This window comes from Balaenoptera borealis, assembly GCF_965194805.1.
Source record: "Balaenoptera borealis genome assembly, chromosome: 8".
Lineage (NCBI taxonomy): Eukaryota > Metazoa > Chordata > Mammalia > Artiodactyla > Balaenopteridae > Balaenoptera > Balaenoptera borealis.
Window position 1 is genome coordinate 114873875 of NC_138865.1, and position 13636 is coordinate 114887510.

The 13636-nt window shown below is 54.1% G+C and overlaps 1 protein-coding gene across 2 annotated transcripts in view; it reads right to left on the reverse strand.

The window, feature by feature from the left end:
• Positions 1-13636, reverse strand: part of EEIG1 (estrogen-induced osteoclastogenesis regulator 1) — a 35916-nt gene that overhangs the window by 13134 nt on the left and 9146 nt on the right. Inside the window, exon 2 of one of the 2 annotated variants that reach the window (XM_082403523.1) lies at positions 9910-10077. The exons of the other annotated variant lie outside the window; for it this stretch is intronic. Within the exon in view, the coding sequence (XP_082259649.1) occupies positions 9910-10077 (168 nt within the window). The remainder of the gene's footprint in view (positions 1-9909; positions 10078-13636) is intronic. 2 annotated transcript variants of the gene reach the window in all.

A 13636-nucleotide genomic window follows, 5' to 3' on the forward strand; every position in this document is an offset into this window, starting at 1 on the left:
GTCCCAGCCCACGTTCAAAGAAACCGAGAGCTCTAGGGCTAAGACCCCGGCCCGAGGCCCACCACTGGCGGAGCAGAACAGGGACTTGAACCCAAGCAGCCTGGCTCTGGTGCCACATGCTCAACCCTCCCCGCTGGGTCAGGGCGGGGTGGGGGGGGCGGTGCTGGCTTTCCAGCCCCTGGAGCGCCTCCTGGACCTGAGGAGCACGACGACCAAGCCCACCAATTCAGCACCCCCCCCACTGGGGAGGCACCCTGTGCCCTGGGGGTGAGTGGGAGCCAGTGGGAGCAGTCCACCAAGCCTCTCCAGCTGCCTCAGGGGCCGGTGGGCCCCGGGGGCGGCAGCGGCACGTGGTGGAAATGAGCCCCCCTGCCACGGCAGGACACGCTCAGGAAGGGAGGGGCAGGCGTACGAGGCATGATCTCCAGCCTCATCCCACCTAACAGGAACGGCGAGTGGACAGCTGAGGAAGTGACCGCTCCACACCCTGGAGACCGGAGGGGCTCAGGTTAACGGCCAGACGGGGGCCGGTGGGCGGAGGGTCAGCACAGGTTGAGCATCTCCTGAACACGGGCTGGCCTGCTTCTCACGGCAACCCCGGAAGGAGACTCTGTGCCACCCCTTCTACAGCTGAGGGCACTGAGGCTCCTGGAGACCACCCAAGGTCACACCCCCGGTGATGGACAAAGCAGGATCTGAACTCAGGACGGTCCAACTGCAGAGTCAGAGCGCTCAGCCATCACCGTGGTTCACGGGTCAGGGGCTCGGGAAAGCATGGCAGACAGAACCCCCTGGGGTTGTGGAGCCAGCGGCGCCCTAATCTGCACCCAAGGTGTCTACCCATGTCTCTGAGTCCCAAGTATGCGCCAGGTGCTGGACGCTGCGGTGGACTTGATTCACAGACTGACATCTGACGGTCATCCCACTGATGACTCAGTGTCACCAGGACAGGGTAGGGGACGGGGTGAGTCAGGGAAGGTGACTGGCTGCAGGGAGGTGGCGTTCAGGCTCAGACCCGAATGAAGAGGGGGGAGTAGCAAGCGGGGGAGACGGTTCCTGGCAGAGGGAACCGCATGAGTGAGGAACAAACATACTCTTGGTTTCTCGGCCAGTGAAAGCCCCCGAGCCAAGCCTCTATGAGGAGCTCCCTCCTAGCCCCACAAGGCTTTGAGGATGGGACCAAGGCTTCCCCACATCCTGCCAGGGCTGTGACAAGAAGCAACAGGACTCAGTCGGGCAGACCTGGGCTCGCAGCCTCACACTGTGCAACTTGGGCTGGGGCCAATCCCCAAAATGCTCTGACCTTGTTAGGAAGGTGAGCTCCAGCAACCCCTGCAGACTGGGGACAAACAGAAAAGGTCAGGGCTAGAGATGAGGGGGAGGAAGGGAGAGCTCCCAACCCCCCAGCGGACATGGGCAGGGACCCTCAGGAAGCAGGTGCCAAAGGAGGAGTGGGAACCCTGGGCTGGAGCATCATCTGACCCAGCCATGGCGGCTCTCCTCATTCATTCATTCAAATAATTGAGCACCAGTCGTGTGCTAGTCCCTGTTCTATGCACTGGGGCCACAGCAGTGACGAGCTTACGTTTTGCTGGGAGTGGGAAGGAAGAACGAAAACTACCTCTTTTGGCAAATGACTTAGTCTTGTATGTAGAAAATCCTAAGGAATCCACTAAAAAAACTATTAGAATACATGAGTTCAGCCAGGTTGCAATATACAAAAATCAGTTACTTCTATATACAGTACTAGTGAACATCCACAGTGAAATGAAGAAAACAATTTCATTTACAATAGTATCAAAAAGAATAAATTTAACAAAAGAAGTACAAAACGTACACTCTGGAAAACTACAAACTACATTGCTGAAAGAAATTCAAGAAGATCTAAATAAATGGAAAGACATCCCACAGTCATGGACTGAAAGATTTAATATTGTTAAGATAATAATACTCCCGGGCTTCCCTGGTGGCACAGTGGTTAAGAATCCGCCTGCCAATGCAGGGGACACGGGTTCGAGCCCTGGTCCGGGAAGATCCCGCATGCCACGGAGCAACTAAGCCCGTGCACCACAACTACTGAGCCTGCGCTCTAGAGCCCACGAGCCACAACTACTGAAGCCCGTGTGCCTAGAGCCCATGCTCCGCAACAAGAGAAGCCACCGCAATGAGAGAAGCCCACGCACAGCAACGAAGAATAGCCCCTGCTCGCTGCAACTAGAGAAAGCCTGCGTGCAGCAACGAAGACCCAACACAGCCACAAAAAAAAAAAAAAAAAGATGATAAAACACCCAAATTGATCTAAAAATTCAATATGATCCCTATCAAAATCTCGGCTGGCTTCTCTGCAGAAAATTGACAAGTTGATCCTAAATCTTGGAAATTCAAAGGACCAGAATAATCAAATCAATCTAGAAAAAGTAGAACATAATTAAGGGATTCACATGTCTTGAATGCAGAACTTCTACAAAGCTACAATAATCAAGAAAGAGTGGTTCTGGCATAAGGATAGACACATAGATCAATGGAATAGAATTGAGAGTCCAGAAATAAACCTTCACATATATGGTCAGTTAATTTTCAATAAGGGTGCCAATGGGGGAAAGAACAGCCTTTTTAACAAACCTTGCTGGGACAACTAGATATTCACGTGCAAAAGAATAAAGCAGGACTCATTTCTCACACCGTATACAATAAGTAACTCATAAGTTTAGGAGCTGAAACTATAAAATTCTTAGAAGAAAACATAGGGGTAACTCTTCATGACCTGGGATTCGGCAACAGTTTCTTAGATATGACACCAAAAGTACAAGCAACAAAAGAAAAATATAGATATTTTGAACTTCATAAAAATTTTTAAATTTTGTGATTCAAAGAACACCATCAAAATAGTGAAGACAACCCAAAGAATGAAAGAAAATATTTGCAAATCATATATATGATGAGACTTGTAGCTAGAATATATAAAGGGCACTTACAACTCAATAATAAAGACAAACAACCCAATTTAAAAATGGGTAAATGATCTGAACAGACATTTCTCCAAAAAAGATATACAAATGGCCAATAAGCATATGAGAAGATGCTCAACATCATTAACTATCAGGGAAACACAAATCAAAACTATATAACGAGTTACCACTTCACACCCACTAAAATGGCTATAATCAAGACAGATAATAAGTGTTGATGAGGATGGGGAGAAATTGGAACCCTCGCGCACTGCTGGTAGGAATGTAAAATGGTGCAGCTGCTTTGGAAAACAGTCTGGCAGTTCCTCAAAAGGTTAAGCATAGAGTTACCATATGACTCAGCAATTCTACTCCTAGGTATATACCCAACAGAAATGAAACATATGCCCACACAAAAACTTGTACACAAATGTACGCAGCAGCATTATTCATAACAGCCAAAAAGTGAAAGCAACCCAGATGTCCATCAACTGGCGAATGGATACATAAAATGTGGTATATCCATACAATGGAATATTATTCAGCAATCAAAAGAAACTGAGCACCTAAACATGCTACAATGTGAATTAACCTTGAAAACATTATGCTAAGTGAAAGAAGCCAGTCACAAAGAACTATACGTTGTATGATTCCATTTCTATGAAATGCCCAGAATAGGCAAATCCATAAGAGACAGAAAGACTGATGATTGCCAGGGGATGGGGGAGCTGGGAAAAAATGGGAACGACTGCTAATGGGTATGGAGTTTCTTTTTGGGGTGATGAAAATGTTCTAAAATTGACTGTGGTGATGGTCACACAACTCTGTGAATATATTAAAAACTACCAAACTGTACACTTTATTATTTTTTTTTTAATTTATTTTATTTATTTTCATTGGGTCTTTGCTGCTGTGCGTGGGCTTTCTCTAGTTGCGGTGAGCGGGGACTACTCTTTGTTGCGGTGCGCGGGCTTCTCATTGCGGTGGCTTCTCTTGTTATGGAGCACGGGCTCTAGGCGCGCGGGCTTCAGTTGTTGTGGCGTGCAGGCTCAGTAGTTGTGGCGCACGGGCTTAGTTGCTCTGCGGCATGTGGGATCTTTCCGGACCAGGGCTTGAACTCGTGTCCCCTGCGTTGGCAGGCGGATTCTTAACTACTGTGCCACCACAGAAGCCCCCAAGTTGTACACTTTAAATGGGTGAATTGTGTGGTCTGTGAATTACATCTTAATAAAGCTGTTACCAAAACGAAAACATGTTCAAATAAAGAGAGAAAAATGGAGAAAACAGAACAAGGAAGGTGGGTAGGGAGTACTGGAGGGAGATGAGAAGGTGGGGGCTGCTACTTTGGGCAGGTGGTTAGGGAAAGCCCTTTGGCAGTGACGTCTGAGCAAGGTCTGGAGTGAAGTGAGGATGTGGGCTGAGCAAAGACTGGGGGAAGAGCTGTCCTGATGCATGAACAGCAAGTGCAAAGGCCCTGAGGTAGAAACAAGCTTGGCAAGTGGAGAAGCAGCATGGGGGCCAGCGGCTGAATGGGACTGGGGAGGGGAGCAGAGGGGACGAGGCTGTCGAGGGAACAGGGGTAGGTCATGCTGGACCATGGTGAGAACTTTGAGTCTTCCTCTGACGGTGCCTCTGTCTCGCCATTATGGATTCCAGTTTTAGGCAGAGGCTGAAAGCAGCCCTGAGGAGGTGAACGGAAGGGTGAAAAGAGCAGAATACTTCCCAAGCAGCCAAAGGCCCAAGCCTGAAAGCAGGGAAAGCTAGGGGGCGGCCAGGGCTCCCATGTGGACCCTCAGATCTCTGCCCACCCCCTCCACTTGCTTGAGCCAGCCAGGAGTTGGAAGCAGCTGCTGCAGCCTGAGGAGGAAGCTCACAGTGCTGGGCGTGTTGAAACACCCAGAGGAATTAGGATTCGTGTCTGGGAACAAAAGCCGATATCGAATTGTGGGCTCTCTCCCTTCCCCTTTGTGAGTCTGCCATGGGAACACCCGGCCAGGAAGCCTGCTTGACCGTGGTTCCTGCAGGCCTGGCCAGAGAAAGCCATGCGGAGCCCTCCCAGGCTCAGGTAACAGGCTGCTTCCTCTCCCGCTGTGGGAAGGTGGGCAGGGGCAGGGCTCACGGGATCAGCCCTGGGCCTCCCTCATGTTTCCACAGGGCTCTAAACACACACTCTTAAATGCCACCACTCCCATGGGAAGAAGCTCAGAGCCTCGCCCTGGCCCACCCCAGGAGGTCACAGCAAGGATAAAAACAAACACCCCAGCAGTGGCCATTCCCTGTGGGCCTACTGTGTGCTGCCTGGAACTCTTGAACGCTGCAAGTTGGGTGTTATCGTGGCCCACTTTACAGATGAGGAAAATGAGGCTCAGAAAGGCTGAGAAACTCACCCACAGTTACAGAGTGGTGAGGAGCAGAGCCCGGTCTTGACTCCAGGCCCATCTGTGTCCAGAGCCAGAGATGGCACAGCCAGGACTCAGCCCCGCAGCCGCCTCCAGGGCCCTCTGGAGAGAGGGAGCTGGGCACCCTCAGTCAGGTGGTATGGCTTCTCAGGCACAGGGCAGGGATAATGGGGGGAGATGAAAGATGAGCACAGGCTCAGGGGTGGGGGTGAGGGGGCATTCATTTAAAAAAAAAAGACAGGAATTAAGATGCCAAGCAGGGGACCATGAGCCCCAGGTGGGAGCTTGCCAGGCCAGGTTTGAGGGAATCTCAGGGGCTTGATTCATTCAAAAACCTCTTACTAAGCACTTATTAGGTGCCAGGTACTGCTGAAGGCCCTAGGGACATAAACAGTGAACAAAACAGAAATTACTGCCTTCAAGGGGCTTATAGTCTGGCAGCAGGAAGGAGACAGACAAAATAAGGCAAAACCACACAGATGGTGGTAAGTGCTGTGGAGGAAAAAGGAACAGGGAAGGAGGCAGGCAGTGTCTGGGTTGGGGGCGCCTGAGGGAAAGATGACCAGGGAAGGTGTTAATGGGAAGGTGACATCTGAGCAAACAGCTGAAGGGGGTGAGAGAGTGACCCACACAGACGCCTGGGGGAAGAGCAGTCCAGGCATGAGGAACAGTCAGTGCAAAGGCCCTGAGGTGGGAATGTGCCTGACATGTTTAAGAAGGCACGAGGAGGGGCTTCCCTGGTGGCGCAGTGGTTAAGAATCCACCTGCCAATGCAGGGGACACGGGTTCGAGCCCTGGTCTGGGAAGATCCCACATGCCGCAGAGCAACTAAGCCCGTGCACCATGACTACTGAGCCTGCGCTCTAGAGCTCGCGAGCCACAACTACTGAGCCCGTGCGCCACAACTACCGAAGTCCGCGCGCCTAGAGCCCGTGCTCCGCAACAAAAGAAGCCACCGCAATGAGAAGCCCGCGCACCGCAACAAAGAGTAGCCCCCGCTCGCCGCAACTAGAGAAAGCCCGCGCGCAGCAACAAAGACCCAAAGCAGCCAAAAATAAATATAAGTAAATAAATTTACTAAAAAAATAAAAAAAAAGAAGGCACGAGGAGGCTAGAGGCCAAAAAGCCACCCCAGGAACAGCAAAGGCCCACTGCAGCGCTGCCAAGAGCCCTGAAGGGTGACCAGGATCCTGAAAGTTGAGCACCGCTTGACACCAGCCATGACCTCGACGGACTGTGGCCCCGGGGGCAGGGACAGGGCCTGTGTGGGAAACGTGGATCTCTGCATACATTTCCCAACTCCCCAGGTGCAGTGAGCCAGAAAGAGGAAGAGCGTGAAAAACTTACGACAAATGAGCATCTATGACGAAAAATCATAAAGAAGATGCTCATTAAGAACACACAGGACTGTGCATCCGCCCCCCCACCCCAACCCCCGCTTGCCCCGCTAACGTGGCTGAAGATGTGCTGAGAACTGAAATGTAAAGATGATGGCACCAAGCAAAAGAGGACACAGTCCAGAGCCCTGGACTCCGGGCTCCCAAGCCGAGTGGCTTGTTCCACCTGCAAAGGGGCAGGAGGAGACAATGGCTGAAGGAAGGAGGGAGCTCGGAGCCGGTCTGGCTAAGGTGGGGTGAGGAACCGCAGGGCCACTGTCTTCGTGTCTGTCCAAGAATTGTTTCTGTAATTGAACTTGAAATTGAAAAATGAGAAAAGGGTGTGAGGTTAGAAGAGCTGGTCAAAAGCAAAGGGATTTGAATGCCCATCTGCCTGATTCAAGGCCTGAGCCCACACTCACCCTCCCGGCAGGACCGGGCGGCCCTTGGTAAGAGATGAAGATGGCCTCCCTAGCCTGGGGTTTCAGGGCTTGAGTCCCCAGCTCCATGCTGCCAGGGATAGGTAATTACAGAGACTGGGTTTTCAGGGGAGTTTTGTTTTTAGATTTAAGATACACAATTAGATGTCCAAATCCCAGAGAGTCAGGGCGAGCCCTCTCCACCCACCACAGCCCGCTGGCAGAATTCGGCTCTTTCTGGGTTGTCCTGAAATAGAGCAGAGCATCCTACCAGGCTGGTGTCTCCCTCGGAGCTCCCCTGGCCCCAGATCCCGACCAGGGCCTCTATGATGCATCCACAAAGCCTCACTGTGGACGCCGGCTCGGTGCCGGGCCCACGTGGGTGTGGGGACACAACGGGAGCAGACCTCCTCAGGAGCCCCCGGCTGAGTGGGGAGACAGACTCACACAAAAAGCAACTGACAACTGCCGCCAGCCTCCAAGGAAGTGGAAGGGGCTGCGAGGAAGCGGAACAGACTGGGGGCCTGACTTGGTCGGGGCAGTGACGCCATAGCTGGGACCTCTAGGCTGCGGTTGGCTGGGCGAAGACGTGGGGAGATGGTCCAGGTGGTGGGAAGAGCCCAGGAAGACCCAGAAGGAAGGAGGTGGCTCTCAGGAAGAGGCGAGAGAAGGCCGGGGGGAAGGGGATAATCAGGCAGGTGAGGGTAGGGCTGCATGAGTGACCCGGAGGCCCACCACCGGGAGCCTGGACTTCATCTGTGAAAGGGTGACACTGCCCACCGCGTGGGGCTGTCGCATGACCCTGCGGTGCCGTGTCCAGCTCCTTTCTCCACTGCTCACCCAGAGAGGCGATGCAGAGAATTCTACCGGCACGATGGGTGTGTAGCCACATCTTTCTAGCACCTGCCCTACCATGTGTCAGTGACCAAGAAAGGCAGCTGGCCACCATCGGGGCCCCACACAGATGGCACCTATCTGCCACCACTGCCTCCCCAGAGCTCAAGACAGAGCTGCACAGAGCGGGACCCTCGCTCTAGAACACTCGCTCCTGCCTCCCAGGTTCATCTTTAATTAATCAACAGTAAAACTCAGTCCTGTTCATTGAGCTTGTTCTACAGAACATGTGTTTTATATACATGAGCAACTACCACAAGCCTAGGAGGTATGTGCCATTATCATTCCCATTTTACAGATGAAGAAACTGAGGTCCAGAGAAGGGCAGAACAAGCCCAAGCAAGGTTGGACAGAAAAATAGGGTTGTATGCTGACCCAAGGCCATGCCTTCACCTCTTCCCCATGTTGGTTCCCTTCAGAAGCAGGAAGGTAAGTGGATACCTGGGAGGAGGGAATGCTTCTTCCCAGGGCCCCAACAACTCAAGATGCCTCAAAGGCTGTGAAGGGCAGCAGACCAGGTTGAAGTGAGCCACCATCCTCGGCCTCTCAGATGGGGAAGTTTGGGACTCCCAGCAAAAGGCCACCCCAGAGTCCGGGTTCCGTGTTTCCCCGAGGGTGGCTCACTGCCACATCCCTAGCACCTGGCCCAGACCAGCCTCACTGCCCAGGAAATGCAGCAAGATCTCAGAGCGTTAGCACCCCCCAGTCTCCATCACGCAGATGATGAGGGGTCAATTCCATGGGAGCCACCTCCTGGCCACAGGTTGCCCACGGCCCGCAGGGTCCTCATAGACAGGGGCCATCTGGGGCCCCTCCCCGGAGTCGGAGTGAAGGCACAGCCAGCAGTGGTCTCAGAGCAGGAAGTTGAGAGAAGGGAAACCGGGGTATCAGTGGGGAGCCATGGAAGGGCTCCAGCCTGACCCACCCTCAGTCCCTCACCTCCCCAGCAGCCTGGCTGCAAGTACTCGTCTGCACATCCGTCTGGTCACCACCGTATACCCAGCACAGAGCCTGCCTGGCAGGGGGCAGCTCAACTGTGGCCACTATCTACGGATGGGGGTGGTGAGGCCTGGGAGGACAGAGCTTCTCAGACTCAAGTCAACACTGAAAATTCCTTGGCTTGTCACAAATGAAGATTCCCAGGCCCTGCCAGAACTAGACTCTGTTATGGCAGGGTTTCTCAACCTCAGCACTACTGACATTTTAAGCCGTTCTGCTTTTTGGGGGGGTGTCCTGTGCATCACAGGATGTTTGGCAGCATCTGGCCAGTAGCACAACTCCAGCTGTGACAACCAAAAATGTCTCCAGATATTGCCAACTGTCCGGGGGCAAAGTCTCCCCTGGTTGAGAACCACTGCTGCAGGCCTTGGACTGGACTTTTTAAACCAGCTCCCAGGTGATTCTGAGGCAGGAGCTGGGCACCTGGCTAAGCGAGGGCATATCCATGAGAACTGAGTGGGACCCCAGGGGCTCCCAGCCCCACTGCCCTCCTGTGTTCCTGAAAGGGCTGGTCCCCGGATTCCTCCCCTTCTGCCCCCAGGATGAGAGATAACCAGAGCAAGGCCCCATCGCATGAATCCCTCCCCGCTGGGCCGGCAGTCACAACGTCCAGCCTGCACCTCCTCAGCCACACCCACTCCGTGATCTCCCCGACCTTGGTCCTTGGCCGGGGTTCTGGAAGAGCGAGCAGTCACAGTGATGCAATCAAGGTTCCCGGCTGATGAAACCCAGCCCAGGCTGGGTCTCGTCCAGGAAAGGCGAGAGTCTAATAAGGAAACAATTTAAATCGACAACATCTGCCTGTGCTTCCCTGAAGAGAAGAGAGTACAGCCGCCTGAGAGAAGAGAGTACAGCCGCCTGGGGAGGGGCCCACCCTGGGGACCAGGCAAGGCATCTGTCCAGGGGCTGCAGGGCGGTAGAGCCTCCATTCCAGTGACGTGGCCGACGTGGCCGCCCAGCAGCGTCTGGCTCCTGCCAGGAACTCAGGGCTGCATGCAGGGGAAGCAGCTTGTTGCAGTTCTGACACAGCCAGCCCCTCCTCCTGTGACACGATGAGGCAGCAAGAAGTTCCTAGAAGTCAAGCCACTCAGGCTTGGTGGAGAGGCATCAGTATTAGGAGTAAGGACTCCGGAGTCAGAGGCACCTGGGTTCTACTCCTGCTACTCACCAGCCCGGTAACCTGGAACCGCATCAAAAAACCCAAAGTGGGCAGATGCTGGCTTCCCCATTTTACAGACACAGGCACGCTGCCTCCCTGGTTCTGCCTTCGCAGAGGTGCCTGGACCCAGAGGCAGGCTCTGCAGGCAGCTCGAGCTTCCCTATCACCCAGGTGAATGTGTGGGCATGCTATTCTCAACTGATGCACAGCCCAAGAGGAGAGCAGGCCATTGAAAGGAATCCAAAGTAAACTGCTGGCTTTGACCAAGTGCTGGTCCAAACCCAGGCACCTGGGTGAAGGTGCCCCCATCACCAAATGTGGCCCAGCCTGGCTCCTGTTTCCCAGGTACCCTTCTGTGTGCCAGGTGCTGCTCAAGCATGTACCCTCTGCAGACACGATCAGCACCCACTTCACAGATGAGCAAATGGACACTCAGGGAGTCCGCAGGTCACTCAAGAGGTGAGGGGTGAACTGCACCTCCAAGCCCTACCTCAGGAGCACCCCCCCCCCACTGCCCTGCAGGACCGCTGGGAAGATGCTCTAAGATAGAAAAGCTGTTCTCAGGGGACAGCAGCAGCCGTCAATGTCCCTGCGCTTTGTGGGCTGACCCTTCACAAGTCTCAATACCAGGGAAGAGGCGGCCTTGAGACCAGTCTTATCCTAAAGGAGGGGTGGTCATGAGGTCAAAGTGTACGGTCAGTGGGGCAGGGCACTGGACCAAACTCGTCAAGACCTGCTGGTGTTGGGGACCAAGCCTGGTCAATCCAGGGTCGAAGGGAGAGTGGGGAAATGTTCCTATAAAAGTCCATAATGTCAGCTTCCTGCCTCCTGGGCATTTCCTACTTACTGGGCACTGAACTGAGAGCTCTCCCTGCCTGACCTCCTGGAGTCCACACCCCAAGCCTGGGAGGTAGCTACCATCATCCCCACGTCACAGGCAGGGAAACTGAGATTCAGAGCAGAGAAGCCACCGACCCCAGGTCTGGCTTGGAGAAGGCCGTGATCTGATCTGAACCCATAGCTGTCTGACCTCAGAATCTTAAACTGGGCCCAGGCTCTCGAAATTCAAAGCAAGGAGCCGCAGCTAGGCTATAGTAGCAATGTTCCCTCCTCCGTTCCAGAACCCACGACTGTAAAACACGGAGCTGTGGGGTTGGCTGTGCACAGGGAGTTTCCCTTCCTGAGCCCCTGAGATCCCCAGCGGGACCACTCACTCACAAGACAAGGGTACAGGAGGCAGATAGGCTGGGGACCAAGGCCAGGATCTGCCACTCACTGGACACGACCTCTCTGGGCCTCAGTCACTGCCCTACCCTGTCTCACGGGTTTGCTAAAAGGCCTAATGAGAGAACAGGGCCTGGCACATACCCAGAGGACACTCACACTGAAAGGGGGATATGGCCGCTACCATCGAAAGTAACTCTGAGACAGATGGTCCAACAGGAAGCCAGGGCCCTGATGGAGGCCCCACTTCCCCACCCCAGGACCATGGATCAGGACATTTCCCCAGACCTTGAACCTGGCTGGGACGTCCTGGGAGGTGGACGGGCAGGTAGCCCAGGCATGCTCAGGCCGCTCCTGGCTGACTCACGCCTGGGTGGTGTTTGAATCACCCAAGGAAGGGAAGAAACGGGAGGGAGGTATCCCCATCCCCAGAGCCCAGTTCCTTGAATAGCTGGACTCAAGTGAGTCACAGGGATGTCCCTGTCCTCTGAGCCCCTACCCAACCCCATAGCCTTTCCTGAAAGCACCCTCCCCACAACGATTGCAGACAAATTACTTCCTCTTCTGGACATGGGTCTTATTAATGGTGAAAACGGAAGGAGGCTTCCATGTCCCAGAGCGCAGGGGTCCTGGAGGCAGGGCCTTTGTTTCACTCACTGCTGCTTCCCATGTCCTAAGGATGGCACCTGGTACATGGGAGGTGCTCAGTAAGTCTCTGATGACTAAATTAGTGATATTCACAGCGCTGCTCCCAATAAGGGCCACCCTAGACCTTCTTCCACTGATATTTCCACCTCCAGGAAAGGGGCCTCCAGCTGTGGTCAGGTCATGTTCTCCAGCTCTCTGTAGTCACTGAGGGGTCAGAGGTCATCACCATCTCTGGATCTGCCCCCAGGTGTTCCCACTGCTCCACACCGCATTCCCCACGGCTCCTTGGACTTCTGAGGTGACCGAGGAATAATCAGGGACCACTCAGCCAGAGTCACGTCTCCTCACAAAACCAGCACAGACTAAGACCTGCTTTGCTGGCCATCCTCAGCAGCTCTCTGAGATTCCAACCACAAGACAAAGGGCTCGGGGTCAGGTGGGACCAGGAGGCCCAGACTCACCAATCTCCACCTCCTCCCCAGACAGCTGATTCTCCTGCAGACTCATGGACTGATCTTGGGCTAATCGCTGCCCCTGTCATTCACTTAGTCCACACACATTAACTGAGCACTTACTACGAGCCAGGCCTGAGTGGGACACTGGGAAACAAACCTGGGCCTTGGTCTTGTCTGCATCCAAAAGGGGCATGGCCATTCTCACCCAGGTCCATGTGATTCCTCTTTAGCCGACAGAAAACCCTTAGGAGGTGCTGGAGCCCTGGGTCAGGACTTCTCTCGCATTCAGGGAGAGTACCCAGTCAAAGGCCCATCCCCATAGACAGCGGTCAGGGCCAGAGCAGGCAGGAGTGGCTGATGCCGCCCCTCCCCCACCGTGCTCAGCACTGCTTGGAGAGCTGATGTGTCTAATGGTCTCCCCTGGCTCATGGGCCCAAGGTCAGGGGCCATGGCTGTCTCAGCCAATGCTGGACCCAGTGCCCAGTGCAGGGCCAGGGCAGCAGCCTGGCTCTAATCACAAATGTTTGCTGAATGGGTGAAACATAGGAAGAGAGAAGAGAAACAATTAAGGGGAGAGCAGGAGGAAGGTGAACCTTTCCTTCCTGCTCCCACCCCTGGATCCTCTCCAATGATTGCCCTGCATTAATACCAACCACTGCCAGCCTTTCCTGAGCACTTACTCTGTGCCAGGGGCTATGCTGGGCACCTAACGGGGGCGTTGGGGCAGGGGAGTGGTAATCCACTTAATCCAAGCACCAAGAAGGAGCTTATCACCCCATTTCACAGAAGAGGAAAGTGAGGCTCAGAGAGATCCGGTGGTCTGGCAGCCTTGGGAGCCCGCCCTCCTTCTGAACCGCCAAGCCCCACACCCAGCAGCCCCTGCCAGGGTTTGCAAGAGGCAGAGGAAAATCCCCAGCCAGAGAAGACTGCTGGCAACTGCTGAGTTAAGGCTCATAAGTGATGCTTATTGGGTAGGGATGGTTCAGGCTGCCCTGCCAGAAAGAGTCTGGAAAGACCTGAGGACCTCCTCCAGGGTCTCAGGTGCCCAGCACGATCAAAGGTGTGGGTGTCTCAAGGCCTTTCTCACACAGACACGTGCACACGTCAGTGCACAG